This window comes from Ascaphus truei, chromosome 18, assembly GCF_040206685.1.
Source record: "Ascaphus truei isolate aAscTru1 chromosome 18, aAscTru1.hap1, whole genome shotgun sequence".
In the NCBI taxonomy this organism is placed as follows: domain Eukaryota; kingdom Metazoa; phylum Chordata; class Amphibia; order Anura; family Ascaphidae; genus Ascaphus; species Ascaphus truei.
Window position 1 is genome coordinate 26,330,613 of NC_134500.1, and position 17,991 is coordinate 26,348,603.

Genomic DNA, 17,991 nt, shown 5'->3' on the forward strand with positions numbered 1-17,991 from the left:
TTTCTTTGTGGCTGCAGTTTGTGTGTGAGTGTGTCAGTAGTAGTGTGTGTGTGCTGTTGTGGTGTGTTGTATATCTATGTAGAGTTGCTGTGTGTGTGTGTGTATAGAGCTCCAGTGTGTCTGTGTCAGTGTCAGCAGCAGTGTTTATGGGTGTAGCATGTGTGTGTAGCAGCAGTTTGTGTTGTGTGTAGAGGTGCTGTGTTGTGTGTAGAGGTGCAGTGTTGTGTGTGTGTGGGGTGTGTGTAGAGGTGCTGTGTTGTGTGTAGAGGTGGGGGGGGGGAGAGTGCAAAGTTTAGTAAGTGGCTGCATTTTTTATTGTGTGTGTGTGTGTGTTGTGCTGTTGTATGTGTAGCATCAGTCTGTGTGTGTGTAGAGCTGATGTTTGTGTGTGTGTATAGAGCTACTGTGTGTGTGTGTGTGTGTGTGTGTGTGTGTGTGTGTGTGTGTGTGTGTCAGTCAGTGTCAGCAGCAGTGTGTATGGGTGTATCATGTGTGTGTAGCAGCAGAGCTGGTGTGTGTGTGTGTGTGTGTGTGTGTGTGTGTCAGCAGTTTGTGTGTGTTGAGCTGGTGTGTGTGTGGCAGCAATTTGTGTGTGTTGAGCTGGTGTGTGTGTGTGTGTGTGTGTGTGTGTGTGTGTGTGTGTGTGTGTGTGTGTGTGTGTGTACACAGAGGGGGTGGCAGTGTGTGGATACAGATAGCTGCAGTGTAAGTGTATATAGAGGTGGTTTCATGTATTTACCATTTTATTTTAATAAAAAAATCTATATATAGCCATGCATAATAATGGTATACTACTTTCCTCTCTGTTGGCAGTAAGTCCTGATAAGTACAGGGATGCCAGCAGTAGTTATGGAGGTTTTCCCTCACACCCTGGTGAGGTGCCCTATGTATGGAGGGGAGTGGCTGTATGCTCTGAGTCCCTGGATAGTGACATCACAGATGCGCCTGCCTCCTGAAGTATATAAGGCACAACACAGATAGTTAGTGTGTGTTCCAGCAGCTATGCGAAGTAGCTGGTAACTTGTATTTTCCTGCATAAGGGATTGTAGGAACACTTTGTGACCCTAGTGCAGTAACTAGCGGTCCAGGTTGACCAATCAAGCCTGTCTAAGCCACTCTGTGTCCAGGCACAGAGAGGATCTCCCTAGGAGAAGAGGGAATCCCACTTCAATTTGGGAGGGCGTACCTGGCAAAGGGACAGCACGGAGAGATGTGCGGCTAGAGCCGGCAGCTGCATGGGGCAGTCTGCTACATCCCAATCTACAATAAAGATGACCTTGTTAATGAAACCCCCACTGTGTGAGTGTGAGATTACTCAGCAGTGGCAGTCACCACCAAGAAGGAGTTCCTCATCAGGACCATCTCCCTGCGGATGCACAGACCCTGATGAGGTGGAGGCGCTGCACATGATGTAAGTTGAACTCGCACCCACTACCTCAGCTACCTGTCCTGATGACATCCCCTAATACCATCAAGCGGGAGACTCAGGAGTCCTGTTGCCTACAGGTGCACCACCAAACACAAACACGTAATGGGGGTTGGTTAGACTACGTACCCGGGCCAATGTGAGATTGGGGGGGGGGGGGGGGAAACCCGTTACATATATAACCATACAAAAGTGCATATTATTTATGAAAAAACTTACATTTAGCCTATAATAGTAATAATCCCCTCAGAACAGGGCATTACTGGCCAATAATGCCCTGGCTGGGTTAAAGTCCCTCGGGCCTTCAACTCTTCCAGCCAGGGCATTATTGGCCAGTAATGCCCTGTTCTTCGGGGATTATTACTTAATTAATGAGGATGCTGGTTTTTTTAGTCCAGTGATACAATGAACCAATACAAAGAGTTACTACATCAAATCATACAAATTCTACATATTGTATGTGCTCACTTATTAGATGAGATTTACAGTATAAATAGCATGATTAGCTGAAAGGGGGTGTTAATGCACCAAAAATAGACTGAAGATTCCTCGAGGTAAACAATAATTGTATCTGTATTATACAAATGAAGTTTTCTTTTTATGAATTGTATATGTTTATTGTTTTAATGTCTTATTCGTAAAAACAAATGCAATCAACATCTTGAATTAAGTAAATGTATTGGCACAATTTCTAGATGGAGTCATCCCACTTCTCAATTTGCACTCTGGTCAAAGGAGGAATTCTGTAATAAATGAGTTTGTTAACCAATATTTTAAAACTAATATTTTGCTAAACACTGCTTACTAAATATGGCCTTTTATGAGTCGTTTCAGCATGTAAGGTGTCCTAGGGGGTAGCATTTCTTAGTAAATATGACTCTTAAAATCTTCTAAGGTTACCTATAGTCTGAGGGGCTTCTTCTAAAATGGTGTATGCTGTACCCCTCCCTGGTACTAAAAGGTTATGACAAACTCCCACCTTTTCCCCTGTTTCTTTATCACCAAACTTTTTACTTATCTCCATAATGATAGATACACACATCGTCTAGAGCAGTGGTTCCCAACCCCAGTCCTCAAGGACCAGTAACAGTGCAGGCTTTAAGGATACCCCGGCTTGAGCACAGGTGGTTCAGTCACAATGATTAGCACAGGTGGCCCAATGAGAGGATTGCCTTAAAACCTGCACTGTTAGTGGTCCGTGAGGACTGGAGTTGGGAACCACTGGTGTAGAGAGATCTATGGCTTCTTCACTGTTTTTCTATTCCCCTTATACAACCTCCTGTCCATACATAACTCTCTTGCAGTGGGAACGCAGTCAGGCTGTCTCCTACGTTATTAACAAATAGTTTGTGGATTGTGCTCTCCCTAGAGCTGCTTTCAGCTATGTCAGTGTGGTCACTGGGATAATGAAAAAATGCATGTCATAGAGCTGGAGGCAGGAGTCTTGCAGATGTCCCATAAGTCTTCATTGTCCTCATAGCCATGTTACAGGAGCAGGAAGATACCACAGTGGTTTACCAACGATCTTGCTATTGATGTCAGAGAGAACCTCATTACTTTACGTTTGTTTAGTCTCCCAGTGGTGGAGACCAATAGGCCATTCTGGAAGACTTGTCCAATATTTTGTGACTATAGATAGCAGACTGCATTATACCGCCAGATAGCACAACGTATCCTGTTCAATGCAGAATATAACAGAGTTTCCATAGGATTCAATGGCAGTGTTAGGGCAGAATATTACAGTACATCATATTCCAATAAAATGGAATGAAGCAGGAAACGTGTAGTAGAAGCCTGCACGCATGCAATCTATTCACTTGTTGCATTTAGTAAATCAATACATCAAAGCGAGATTTTACAATTAAGGGACTCAAATTATACTTGCTAAGTAACCTCCTGCTTTCTTTGTTTTTTTTTTACAGATATTACTGTCACGTAAAGCCCACCTGTGAGCACGAACACAAGTATCTGGCTGGTCCACTTCTCCCCTTCGCAAAAGGTCCCTCAAATGAACAATATCTCCCCTCAATACGTCCCAATATACCATCTATCACGAACAGCACACTGGTGAGCACGTGACTTAGATCTGCAACCAGGGTTAATACACACAGCTACTCTAGCCAACCCACCTTTCTCCCCCACAAGGTACTTTCAATGAGTTAATATTAACCCCTTACTCAATTGCAATCAGATCTATCTACTGCCACCACCCAAGAAATATGCAAATGTCATACATACATACACATATACACATATATATATATATATATATATATATATATATATATATATATATATATATATGTGTGTGTGTGTGTGTATGTATGTATGTATGACATTTGCATATTTCTTGGGTGGTGGCAGTAGATAGATCTGATTGCAATTGAGTATATATATATACTAGCTGAGAGACCCGGCGTTGCCCGGGATGTAAATGCGTAATAGGTCGTATTATTTATAAATCGTGGAACAATAGATGACTATTTGTTGTAAAGGTTTCATAATAATGTTGAAAAGAAAGATGGAAGAAAATGTAATACGATGTTGTATAAAAATGGTTTATTGTAAACACACCACAGTACAATGTATATTTTGGTGACATAAGTGATGTGAAAATGTGAGGCGTGTGTCTTCCTAGGGTGTGAGGCGGCGGATGGGTGTTCAGTACGGGTGGCGCGTGGGTAGTGAGTGCTGGCTGTGGGTTGGGGTCCTGCTAGGGTGTGAGGCGGCGGGTGTGTGGCGAGTGCGGGTGACAGCTGGTCAGTGATATTGTTGCGTAGGGGCAGGATGCGGCAGGTGTGTGTCGAGTGTGTGGGTTGTCTGTTGAATGCGTGCGGCGGGTGGGGGGAGGTGGGAGGTGGTGTGAAGGGGGAGGAGGTGGGAAGGGGAAGGGGGGGTGGAGGCGGTGGGAAGGGGGGGGGGAGGCGGTGGTAAGGGGGGGGAGAGGCGGTGGGAAGGGGGGGGAGGCGGTGGGAAGGGGGGGCTGAGGCAGTGGGAAGGGGGGGAGGCGGTGGGAAGGGGGGGGAGGCGGTGGGAAGGGGGGGGGAGGCGGTGGGAAGGGGGGGGAGGCGGTGGGAAGGGGGGGGGAGGCGGTGGGAAGGGGGGGGAGGCGGTGGGAAGGGGGGTGGAGGCGGTGGGAAGGGGGGGGAGGCGGTGGGAAGTGGGGGAGGCGGTGGGAAGGGGGGGGAGGCGGTGGGAAGGGGGGGGGAGGCGGTGGGAAGGGGGGGGAGGCGGTGGGAAGGGGAGGTGGGAGGGGGAGGTGAAGGGGGGTGGAGGGGAGGTGAAGGGGGGTGGAGGGGAGGTGAAGGGGGGTGGAGGGGAGGTGAAGGGGGTGTGGAGGGGAGCTGAAGGGGGTGTGGAGGGGAGGTGAAGGGGGTGTGGAGGGGAGGTGAAGGTGGTGTGGAGGGGAGGTGAAGGTGTAGAGGAGGTGGAGGGGGGGTGGCGAGGAGGTGGAGGGGGGGGTGGCGGGGAGGTGAAGGGGGGGGGGGTGGCGGGGAGGTGAAGGGGGGGGGTGGCGGGGAGGTGAAGGGGGGGGGTGGCGGGGAGGTGAAGGGGGGGGTGGCGGGGAGGTGAAGGGGGGGGTGGCGGGGAGGTGAAGGGGGGGGTGGCGGGGAGGTGAAGGGGGGGGGTGGCGGGGAGGTGAAGGGGGTGTGGAGTGGAGGTGAAGGGGGGGGTGGAGTGGAGGTGAAGGGTAGGTGAGGGGGGGTGGAGGGGAGGTGAAAGGGGGTGGAGGGGAGGTGGAGGGGGGGTGGAGGGGGGGTGGAGGGGAGGTGAAGGGGGGGTGGAGGGGAGGTGAAGGGGGGGTGGCGGGGAGGTGAAGGGGGGGGTGGCGGGGAGGTGAAGGGGGGTGGCGGGGAGGTGAAGGGGGGTGGAGGGGAGGTGAAGGGGGGTGGAGGGGAGGTGAAGGGGGGTGGAGGGGAGGTGAAGGGGGGTGGAGGGGAGGTGAAGGGGAGGTGGAGGGGAGGTGAAGGGGGGGTGGAGGGCAGGTGAAGGGGGGTGGAGGGGAGGTGAAGGGAGGTGAAGGGGGGTGGAGGGGAGGTGAAGCGGGGTGGAGGGGAGGTGAAGCGGGGTGGAGGGGGGGTGGAGGGGATGTGGAAGGGATGTGGAAGGGAGGTGAAGGGGATGTGGAAGGGAGGGGAAGTGGAGTGAGGGGAGGTGAGGGGTGGGTGAAGGGCGGTGAGGGGAGGTGAAGGGGGTGAGGGGAGGTGAAGGGGGGGGGGTGGAGGGGAGGTGAAGGGGGGGGTGGAGGGGAGGTGGAGGGGAGGTGAAGGGGGGGTGGAAGTGAGGGGAAGTGGAGTGAAGGGGGGTGAGGGGAGGTGAAGGGGGGTGAGGGGAGGTGAAGGCCGCTCACTCACCCGTACGGCAGGTCCCACGTGGATCTGAGGCGGGAGGCAGCGTGTCGTGGCCGCTCCCCCGCTGTGTCCCGGGCGCTCGCTCCCCCGCTGACTGTAGCGGCGCCGGGGGGGGGGCTGAAAGCGCGGGAAACAGGGAGGCTTCCGGCCGCCGCCGCGAGTGAGGCCGCCGCCGCGAGTGGGGCCGCCGCCATCTTGGGCACTCGGTGCCGCGAGGCAGGCTGCCTGGCCACTGGCTGTTCCCCCGCCGGGGAGGGGGGTGAGTTGTGAGCGCCGGGGAGGGGGGGGGGCATGTATATGTGTGGGGGGGAGAGGTGGGAGATATAGAGGGGGGGGTCTCGCACGGCCGCTGACACTGGGTGGGGGGGCGCTGAATCGGTAATAATAGTGTGTGTCCCGCTGACTGTAGCGGCGCCGGGGGGGTGGGGGGGGAGCGGGGTGAAACACGGGAGACACGGGGAGAGGAGGAGGTGCGCGCGGGTCACGATGTTCAGGGAGGTGTGTGTGTGTGTGTGTGTGACACTGTGTGTGTGTGTGTGTGTGTGTGTGTGTGTGTGTGTGTGTGTGTGTGTGTGTGTGTGTGTGTGTGTGTGTGTGTGTGTGTGTGTGTGTGTGTGTGTGTGTGTGTGTGTGTGACACTGTGTGTGTGTGTGTGTGTGTGTGTGTGTGTGTGTGTGTGTGTGTGTGTGTGTGTGTGTGTGTGTGTGTGTGTGTGTGTGTGTGTGTGTGTGTGTGTGTGTGTGTGTGTGTGTGTGTGTGTGACACCGTGTGTGACACTGTGTGTGTGTGTGTGTGTGACACTGTGTGTGTGTGACACTGTGTGTGGTGACACTGTGTGTGTGTGTGTGTGTGGGTGTGTTTTTTTTGGCCCGTCACTCCGCCTCAGGCCAATGAGAGGTGTGCGGGGGCGGGTGGCCCAAGGGACCAATGAGATTTCCCCTAGGGACACCGGACATCCAGGCAGGCAAACATACAGTGCTTTCACTAATATAGTATAAGATATACAGTGTTCGACAAACCTATACATTTGCTCGCCCCGGGCGAGTGGATTTAACCCCCGGGCGAGTAAATATTGGCCCAAGCAGCACACGTTTGGTACTAGGTGGCGAGTAGATTTTTTTGTGTGGCGAGTAGATTTTTTTGTTCGGCGAGTAGATTTTTTGGTGATTTGTCAACCACTGTATATATATGCAAATATAACTGTATGCTCATCTGCATGTCTCAGGCAGGTCTGCAACCCTGCCTTTCCCCATTATCACCCAGCATACAGCACTTCCACTGCAGCAAGGGATTCTGGGAAATGACATGCAAATGAGCACACAGTGTCACTTTTTGCCTCAATAACCATTTTTAACATGGTTCCCTATAGGCTTAAGCTTGCTGCATGGTCACAGCTTTGAGCACAGCCAGGGTTAAGGTGCATACCCAGAAAACCACCCACAGACAGCTGTTTCGACCTTGATGGGTCTCATCAGTGTGGGGTTGATTTTACTGGGAATGCAAGAGAGGCTATGGGAACCATAATACTGAGTTAAGTTATGGTGAGTAAAAAAAGTGACAAAAACCCTCCACAGGAAAGCAAATATGCAAATATAACTGTATGCTCATCTGCATGTCTCAGGCAGGTCTGCAACCCTGCCCATTATCACCCAGCATACAGCACTTCCACTGCAGCAATATATATATATATATATATATATATATATATAGAAATAGAAATAAGACTGCGCCTTGTGATGTGAACCAATCCCCAGCTAAAAGGTATATCAATTAACAACTAAATGAACCAATTAATGTGGGGTGTGTTGGATATCAATCAGATGATGTAACAAAAAAGATCAAATAAATTAAAAATATATATATATAAAGTATATATAGTGATATAAAAACTAAGAAAAAAATATATATAAAAATGTATGTCTATATATTGCTGGTATATATAAAACTGATAGGAGTAGCATATACCACCAGTAGATGGGTCAAGGGAAAAAATGAAAACAGAACAAATTAGGACAATGAATAAATGATAAATACAAATGCATTAACTGATGAGAAAAGTCCAAAGTTATATGGATCAGTGGTAGGATCTTGCTGCAACCAGGAACATACTGCTTTCCACGGGGAACCAACGAATTCCAAACCAATCTGTACAAAAACACAAAAAAGAAAGCGCCCGATCCTAGTGTGTATTGTGTATTTTTTTGGACATATTGCACTAGGATTGGGTGCTTTCTTTTTTGTGTTTTTGTACACACATATATATATATATATATATATATATATATATATAATTATTTTTCTTTTTTTCTTCTAGGGTCTCAGGTCCCTGTTTATTATAGAAAAACTATGGACACGAAAATCTGTAGTAGCAAAATGTGTCCAAAAATGTAAATACTCTTCAAAAGTGTGCAACAGTTCATTCAGAGCCCCAAAGTATTATTTTTTAAAATATTGTTTTAATATATATTAAAATACAGTGCTTTAGATTACAGAAAAAAAGATTACAAGAACATACAATTACTATAAATGCAGGTGAGTTTTTTAAAATAAGGAAAGGTCACTAGAGTAGAAGATGAAAATTCACGTGTCTGTTCCCAAAACAAACCCCTTGTTGTATTCTAATTTTCATATTACCTAGGTGAGATGTTTGTACCATTCGTCCACCCCTGTCGTAAATCAACTCTCCTATCATTTTTATGACACATTAAAAAAATTACTTTTCTTCTGCCTTTTCAAACGTCTGGCTGAATATAGAAACACACTCATAACTTAATTTCCCCAATACATAGACAGACGCCATCATTACACGCACGCAGTCACCTAACATCTATTTTTGCAATAGAAACTGTTACAGGGAGAATGAGCGGCTCAGTGAGTAAAGACACTGACTAGCACTGAGTTTGAAGCAGGGGAGCCTGGTTCAATTCCTGGTGCCAGGTTGGGCAAGTCACTTTATCTCCCTGTGCCTCAGGCACCAAAAAACATAGATTGTAAGCTCTACGGGGCAGGGACCTGTGCCTGCAAAATGTCTCTGTAAAGCACTACGTAAAACTAGCAGCGCTATACAAGAACATGCTATTATTATTATTATTATTATTATTTGTCTTAGGCACCTCTTATCTTCATTTTTACTAAAGTCCTCCAACTAAGTAGTGACCTGTTTGTCACCTGTCTCTGTGATGCACAAGTGATCATTCAAGAATCTCATAGCTTTCTTTGAGGCTGACAGCCCAGGATCTGGACATCATCTATTCTATAGCCTTCTAAAGACACATATTTCACTTTTAATGGACCTTAAGTGATAGGGCCCAACCCCTGCCTCTCCCCCACCCAACCCCCATCCAATTAAGCCCTCTTTGTGATCATCACAGACCCAGGAAGGGTCTCGTCCCGTCATAAACACAATATCTTGTATTTTTTAAGACAAACTAACCACATTAACCCCTGAAGCACCAGATTCATTAAAATACCTAATATTCCACCACCATTTTCATTACAATTCACTGGACCGAATATCTTTTAACATGATTTTAAATGCAGCTGGAAAACAAATGAGGACATCCCAGTAGAGTCTTTAATATATTTAACCTTTTTGTTTCATGTTCAGGTTTTCCGTTCTGTAGGAAAGAACAATGTATGGCAGAGCTTTTCCTTTTTATTCCCGGCCGAGGACACCGTTCGTGTTTGATGTCCGAAGCATTGAAATCATCGTCATTTTTGTGGTGACGGCATGCACTCTCATCATCATATTACCTGGAATCAGGGGGAAATCGGTAAGGAACTTAATTGCGAACAATTAAAGATGTGAAAACCACAGTCATTTTAATACTTGTCTCTTAAAGCCCCAGTTCCACTTACATTTGACCAAAATATCATTTGTAGTCAAGTACAATACTGTCAGGTTGTAGCCTGCAGTACCCATGCACATCCACCGGGACAGCTGCTGCTCTTGCTAGTTTTCTCAAAGAACCTTCCAGACTCTGAAACCTGACACCTCTGCACCTGTCCCATGCCTCCAGCCAGACTGCCATTGACTGCTTCCTGATTGGTCAGTTGCCATGCTCCGTGATTGGCCATTCCAATTTGCATTAGGAAGAAGCCTGGCTACAATCCCACTTCTAATTGGCCCCAGTTTAACGCCCAAGTCCATCCTATTCGATGGTTTATAATCTAGCCCCCTAGTTTTGTCTAGTTTGCCAAACTCTGGTCCCTTCCCTAGTCCTCTTCTGGGCTCCATCTCAGAAGGCTTACATAGGGATGTAAGCTGTGTGCTGCTTGCAAAGCTTGTCTTTTGGAACTACAGCAGAATCACTGAAATGGTGAAAAGCTGAATTGATGCAATAAAGGACTCTCACTTGTTCCTAGCATTTACGTTCCGTGTCTCCTGGACGACAACCTCTGCCTGGTTCATCAAGCTATGTGCGGCCAGCCTTCTTACTGTATAAGTCATAGGCTTCTATACCACCTACTCCCTCTCTCCATCCTTTATTACTACATGGAAGAAAGGATCAACACGCTACTCACCCGTCATTGCATTTTACATAGATCTTTTGCCTGGCTGATTGCAAACTCACGTGCTGGTGCAGCTAGCCATTGCATTTTATTGTTATTTGTAAGGTTTTTGCTTTGTGTTCTGGGTGCTCTGTTGCCTCTGACTTGGTGCAGATGTCATCTCCAAGAAACCCCCTTTGTATTTTTATAGTGATCACAGCTATGCCAGCTGGTGATGTACTTTCCAGCGACCAACATGTTTTGGTGTCGTGGTCACAGACGTTACGGAACATGCCATAAAACACCTTACTGTGCCACAAAACTGAAAATAACTGGTGAATAGATGCAGAAAAATGGGATACAGATCTGTTGTGTATAATTATAAATGAATTAGTCTGCAACAGATTTCAAACAGTTCCTTTCTTTATATTTTATAGAGGCAACAGTATTAAGCCTCAGACTGTACAGGAAAGAGGCAGGTTAAGAATGGAGAGCAATGCTTTGAGGCGTGGTGTTTCTTGTAAACTATTCCCAAACAGACATTGGTACGAGAGACCAGGACTTTTCCACAGAGTTAAGGATCCAGACAGAAGAAAGCAGTTCAATAACGACTATTTATTCTAGTCGGAGCTAGAAAAACAAAACACAAACCACAATCAGAGCTTACCAAAACAGGGGATACGGGGGAGGATTCCTAGCTGACTAGGTGCCAGGAGCTATATTAAAGGCTTACCCGGGGTTTGTTTCCAGTCTTGTGGGGTTAGGGACCATCCAGACATCTCTGGTGCAATTCGCGGCTAAGCACTTTCCAATTCTCTGCTCAAAAGTACCGCTCTCCGCTTCTCCAGCAACTCACAATTCCAAAGCACCAGAGCACTTTTACATTTCCCTCGCGGATCTGCTCCTAGCCTAATTTCTAGGTGTTTTCGGCACAGCACTGCTTAATCCACCTCCGCGATAAGATCAGAATGAGACTTGGAACTCTGATCGGGTCCCCCTTTAATAGACTCCCTGCTGCCATAGGCAATCATTTCCCATAAGGATTAATGCAGCGTTGTACCTGCTTATGAATGGGACTCCCGCTGCGTTAATCTTACCGGGCCGCAACTGTCTGGAAGAGTTGCGCAGACATAGCAGAGAGAAAAGGCCCCTGTCTCTCTGTGTCTCCCCGGACCGGCCCCCATCTCTCTGTGTCTCCCTGGACCGGCCCCCGTCTCTCTGTGTCTCCCCGGACCACTCTTTAAAATGTAAAATGTCATTTTTATTTGTAGTACTTTATACACAGTAGGATTGAAGCAGGGTGTAACCGCATTACTTTCAGGTCCGGGGACAACCTACTTGCAAAGGTACAGGCCTCCGTATCGGGCGCCGGTATCGCCTACAAGTTTAAATGTCCCAGTCACGTGGGCAGGACATTTAAACTTGCAAGAGATACCGGCGCCCCATACTGGGGCCTGTACCTCAATAAGCAGGGGGTCCCTGAACTTGAACATTATGCGGTTCAGCTCCGGAGACCACCTGCTTTAATCCTACTGTAAGTGATTAAAAATAAAATAAAAGCAGAGATTTACTACCTTAGTGGTTAACTGCTAAGGTATTGAAGGGGTTAACCATCCCTCTACCCACCTGGGAGGCCTAACCACCCACCTCGGGGCAACTACCCCCTTCATCCACCCACTTTACCCCCAACAAAACACACAAAAATGGGCAATAGCCCTATTAGCCAAATATGGCTCATAGCGCTTTTGCCCATTCAAATATACCAAAATACAAAACACATAAATAAATGTTTTGCTTGCCCCTGCCCTGTGAGGAACAAATTCGGCTGCGGCGTCCTCCTCCTCTGACTCTTTGTCCTCACAACACCAACATCCCAGAAAGGGCTGATGCCCAACCATTGAAACACCAGTAACTCCTTAATTACCTTATCTGTAGTAACTGCTAAGGTAATTAATGGGGTTAATCCATCCCGCTACTCACCCAGGAGGCCTAACCAACAACCATGGGGCAACTACACCCTTCAACCAGCCCTTCTCTCACCAACAACCCTCTCCCCCCCCCCCCCCCCACCACCACCACCAGACAAAGGAATGGGTAATAGCCCTGTCAGCCAAATATAGCTAGTAGCTCTTTTTCCCGTTCAAATATACAGTACTACACATTACAATAAAATAAATACAAATAACAATACAATCGAAATAATCACTAACCATTTAATCCACTGATTGTCACTGTGATTATCTATGCCCTCAATGGGGGCACAGATAGCCACATTGGCAATAAATGGGCACCCTACTACCCCTAACCCCAACAACCCCCCCCCCCACACACACACACACAACACAGTAATGGGCAAGGCCCTATTAGCCAGATATGGCAAGTAGCGGTTTTGTCCATTACAAAGCAATCAATAGCCAGCCACCCTATATTAAATAAAAGTAGTACTTACCCCTGCCAAGATGAAGGATGTTGTCCTCGTCCTCTTCAGTGGCATCAACGTTTAACACACTAGTTACTGGCCTGTAACCCCTTAATTACCTTAGCGGGTAGTAATGGCTATGGTAATTAAAGGGTTAACGAATCCCGCTACCCCCACCGGAAGGCCTAACCACCCTCCCTGGGACAACTGGAGGTAGTTGCTCCAGAGTGGGTGTTTATGCCTTCCGGGTGGGAAGCTGGAGGGGTAACCCCTTCATTACCTTAGTGGTTAGGCTTTAAGGTTATGAAGCGCTGCTTTTATTTTAGTTTTAGTACATAGGATTGAAGTAGGGGATCAGCTGGTTTGCAAACTTCAGCGATCACTTTGCACACCTCTACTGCTAAAAAGGCATACAAATGCCTTCAACTTAATGCTTGTATTAATATTATATATACAGATTTAGTGGTCATTATTGTACCAGCTTAAAAAAAGCAAGGATAGTGACATTTTCCTCATGACTTTTTGTTACCCAGTATGTTTCTTTGAATGGAGCCACTGAGAAATAAAACGTTAACGGGACAATAACAGCATTTTTTGTGTTGATACTTTTATGTTTCAGAACCATAGTAGTTCCATTAAATTTAATAAACTATTGTTTCTTTTTCACAGAGACCATTCTGGCTTTTGAGAGTACTGACAAGTCTGTCTATTGGTGCTGTGATTCTTGGTAAGCAGTAAGGGATGTTAGTGAGCTGTAAGCAGTAAGGGATGTTAGTGAGCTGTAAGCAGTAAGGGATGTTAGTGAGATGTAAGCAGTAAGGGATGTTAGTGAGATGTAAGCAGTAAGGGATGTGAATGAGTTGTAAGCAGTAAGGGATGTGAATGAGTTGTAAGCAGTAAGGGATGTTAGTGAGCTGTAAGCAGTAAGGGATGTTAGTGAGATGTAAGCAGTAAGGGATGTTAGTGAGATGTAAGCAGTAAGGGATGTTAGTGAGATGTAAGCAGTAAGGGATGTGAATGAGTTGTAAGCAGTAAGGGATGTGAATGAGTTGTAAGCAGTAAGGGATGTTAGTGAGATGTAAGCAGTAAGGGATGTTAGTGAGATGTAAGCAGTAAGGGATGTTAGTGAGATGTAAGCAGTAAGGGATGTTAGTGAGCTGTAAGCAGTAAGGGATGTTAGTGAGATGTAAGCTGTAAGGGATGTTAGTGAGCTGTAAGCAGTAAGGGATGTTAGTGAGATGTAAGCAGTAAGGGATGTTAGTGAGATGTAAGCAGTAAGGGATGTTAGTGAGATGTAAGCAGTAAGGGATGTTAGTGAGCTGTAAGCAGTAAGGGATGTTAGTGAGCTGTACGCAGTAAGGGATGTTAGTGAGATGTAAGCAGTAAGGGATGTTAGTGAGATGTAAGCAGTAAGGGATGTTAGTGAGCTGTAAGCAGTAAGGGATGTTAGTGAGATGTAAGCAGTAAGGGATGTTAGTGAGATGTAAGCAGTAAGGGATGTTAGTGAGCTGTAAGCAGTAAGGGATGTGAATGAGTTGTAAGCAGTAAGGGATGTTAGTGAGATGTAAGCAGTAAGGGATGTTAGTGAGCTGTAAGCAGTAAGGGATGTTAGTGAGATGTAAGCTCTAAGGGATGTTAGTGAGCTGTAAGCAGTAAGTGATGTTAGTGAGCTGTAAGCAGTAAGGGATGTTAGTGAGCTGTAACCAGTAAGGGATGTTAGTGAGATGTAAGCAGTAAGGGATGTTAGTGAGATGTAAGCAGTAAGGGATGTTAGTGAGATGTAAGCAGTAAGGGATGTGAATGAGTTGTAAGCAGTAAGGGATGTTAGTGAGCTGTAAGCAGTAAGGGATGTTAGTGAGATGTAAGCAGTAAGGGATGTTAGTGAGATGTAAGCAGTAAGGGATGTTAGTGAGATGTAAGCAGTAAGGGATGTGAATGAGTTGTAAGCAGTAAGGGATGTGAATGAGTTGTAAGCAGTAAGGGATGTTAGTGAGATGTAAGCAGTAAGGGATGTTAGTGAGATGTAAGCAGTAAGGGATGTTAGTGAGATGTAAGCAGTAAGGGATGTTAGTGAGCTGTAAGCAGTAAGGGATGTTAGTGAGATGTAAGCTGTAAGGGATGTTAGTGAGCTGTAAGCAGTAAGGGATGTTAGTGAGATGTAAGCAGTAAGGGATGTTAGTGAGATGTAAGCAGTAAGGGATGTTAGTGAGATGTAAGCAGTAAGGGATGTTAGTGAGCTGTAAGCAGTAAGGGATGTTAGTGAGCTGTAAGCAGTAAGGGATGTTAGTGAGATGTAAGCAGTAAGGGATGTTAGTGAGATGTAAGCAGTAAGGGATGTTAGTGAGATGTAAGCAGTAAGGGATGTTAGTGAGATGTAAGCAGTAAGGGATGTTAGTGAGCTGTAAGCAGTAAGGGATGTGAATGAGTTGTAAGCAGTAAGGGATGTTAGTGAGATGTAAGCAGTAAGGGATGTTAGTGAGCTGTAAGCAGTAAGGGATGTTAGTGAGATGTAAGCTCTAAGGGATGTTAGTGAGCTGTAAGCAGTAAGTGATGTTAGTGAGCTGTAAGCAGTAAGGGATGTTAGTGAGCTGTAACCAGTAAGGGATGTTAGTGAGATGTAAGCAGTAAGGGATGTTAGTGAGCTGTAAGCAGTAAGGGATGTTAGTGAGATGTAAGCAGTAAGGGATGTTAGTGAGATGTAAGCAGTAAGGGATGTTAGTGAGTTGTAAGCAGTAAGGGATGTTAATGAGTTGTAAGCAGTAAGGGATGTTAGTGAGCTGTAAGCAGTAAGGGATGTTAGTGAGCTGTAAGCAGTAAGGGATGTTAGTGAGTTGTAAGCAGTAAGTGCTAGGCTGTGAGTGATGTATTATGTTATTGAGCTGGTACCTGTGGAAACATTACTTTGTTATTGAGTTATGTTTATACATCTGTAAAACAAAGTCAATTAGTCTACAGATATACCGAAGCTGCCATTATTAAACCCATTATCACACGATATTGTGTTACCGCTTGTGCAATATTTAATGCAAGATTTCTCAAGTTACCAATGTATTAATGGAAATAATATTGCCTGCTACACGTGTGTGTGTGTGTGTGTGTGTGTGTGTGTGTGTGTGTGTGTGTGTGTGTGTGTGTGTGTGTGTGTGTGTGTGTGTGTGTGTGTGTGTGTGTGTGTGTGTGTGTGTGTGTGTGTATAATATATATATATTTTTTTTATTATTATATTTATTTTTTTAATATGTACCTAAACAAAATATAACTTACAGTTTTCCTAAAACAAAAACCCTACTATGTTATGCTGCTCCTGCCCTTATAACAATCAGGAGAGGTCTACGTTAGTGTCTTGAGGGAATAAGAGAATTACAAACAGTGTTAACCCAACTGTAACTAACTGGTTATGTTATGCAGAAATTTACATACATATAAATTACTGTATGTATATATGACAAAATGCAAAATGATCCTACTCTCTTTTAAGGCTCTACACTCCTCTACCTCTCCTTACATCTCAGTCCTAATTTCCCGCAATGCACCTGCTCGACTCTTGAGTTCTGCTCTAAGATGTGTTTGGTCTACCCCTTTTGTATCTAAAGCCCTCTTCCCCCTAAAACCTCTCTCACTTACTGCCCCACATGTCTGGAATGTTCTTCCCCTCAATATCCGACTGACCCCCTCTCTCTGCACCTTTAAGACCCATCTTAAAATGCCCCTTTTTAACAAAGCATAAGGGTAGCTCCGTTGGCTGACACTATACATGTCAGATGCATTGACCTTGGCCCCTTGCAGCCACACTCACCAGAACGCCCACCTACTGTCTGTCAGTTCTCTCTACTTACCACTTAGATTGTAAGCTCTTCGGGGTAGGGACTCACTTTCCTAATGTTAATTTTATGTCTGAATCCCTTTTTTACCATTATTTTTTATATTATTATGTCACATATATTACTGCTGCAAAGCGCCATGTACATGGGTGGCGCTATATAAATATACATAAATAAAGATGATATACATATTACATATAAGAATTATAGAAACGTCTGTATACAGTATATATCATATTTAATGTCTTCATCATTCTGTATCATCCACTGCAGCTGTTAACTTTACCAGTGACTGGGAAGTGGGATCCGTAACCGCCACAACTGTATACAAATCATTCAGCAGTGCCATGGTGAATGCCAGCATTGGGCTGTGGGTCGGTTTAAATGGTGTAAACATCACCTTGACAGGTGAGTCTATTAGTACTCTATATAATATATATTTACAAACAAATGGTGATATCCCAATTATCTGATAATGAGTATTATATTTTAATAGGCAGCACTTCCTTGAGAAAGTCACTATAAGGAACTAATACGCTGGCACTTTGTTTAATTAAACAAATGTGTGATTGTGTGTTCCTGTGCACATGTAAAAGCCAGCACCTTTGTTTATGCAGCATGCTTCACAGTTACAACAAAATGTTGAAAGCCCCTCTGGTTGGAATCTATTAGATGACGCACAGGGTTGTAAAGTTGGATCAGAAACAGTGAATCCCTACTGTACTGTATCTCACACTGGGCCAAATTTAATAAGCAGTTCTACTCAGGGTTGCCACCTCACCGGGTTTGAGCCGGAGACTCCAGGTTTCGGACACTTACCTCCGGGTTACGGGTTGCTGTTGTCAATCTCCGGTTGGTGGCGTGGTGCGGTGGCGTCTCCGTCATTCTCTGTTATTCTCCAGCAATTCCCTCTCTAACTGCAGTGAACATGGCTGCGCGACGTCAAATTGCCATGGCAACCGGACGCTACGTGATGTCATGACGCTTTTTTCCCCTTCCGGGTTGGCCTTCAGTAGAAGGTAACAACCCTGGTTCGACTCCATAAGGCGCATTCCAGTGCTAAAAGACACCTTGGCCTATATTTACTAAGCAGAGAAATACTACAAGACACATTATGGCGCTGGAAGATATCTTATAGTCTATTGATGCATGAGCCATTAGGTGTCTTTCAGTGCTGTAAGGTGTCTAATGGTATTGCACCACTGAGTATTATGGCCCCTCTCACTTTAATGGACTATAACTAAGATGTCTGGTGTTGGAAGAGTTCTTATGGAATAGCTCAACTTAGGCCCAGATCCACAAAAAGATGCTAAGCCTTAGCATGCCGAAGCTGCCATCCATATGAATGGGAGTAAACGCATGCTAAAGCTTAGCACTCTTTTGTGCATCTGGGCCTTAGTGCTGTAAATATGGTCTATTGTGTTCATTGTAATTGGTTGCAAATTTTACTGTCTGGTATACAGTATATTTGGTAAACCTAAC

General features: G+C 45.8%; 1 protein-coding gene across 5 annotated transcripts in view; it reads left to right on the plus strand.

The window, feature by feature from the left end:
• Positions 1-17,991, plus strand: part of LOC142469051 (dual oxidase maturation factor 1-like) — a 48,587-nt gene that overhangs the window by 21,207 nt on the left and 9,389 nt on the right. For 2 of the 5 annotated variants that reach the window (XM_075575903.1, XM_075575908.1), the window contains exons 2-5: positions 3,349-3,493; positions 9,386-9,551; positions 13,358-13,415; positions 16,783-16,917. In XM_075575903.1, coding sequence (XP_075432018.1) covers positions 9,411-9,551; positions 13,358-13,415; positions 16,783-16,917 — 334 coding nt within the window. In that variant the 5' untranslated portion in view covers positions 3,349-3,493; positions 9,386-9,410. Of the gene's footprint in view, positions 1-1,126; positions 1,412-3,348; positions 3,572-9,385; positions 9,552-13,357; positions 13,416-16,782; positions 16,918-17,991 lie in introns of those variants that run through there. The other 3 variants (XM_075575904.1, XM_075575905.1, XM_075575907.1) reach the window with 3 other exon arrangements.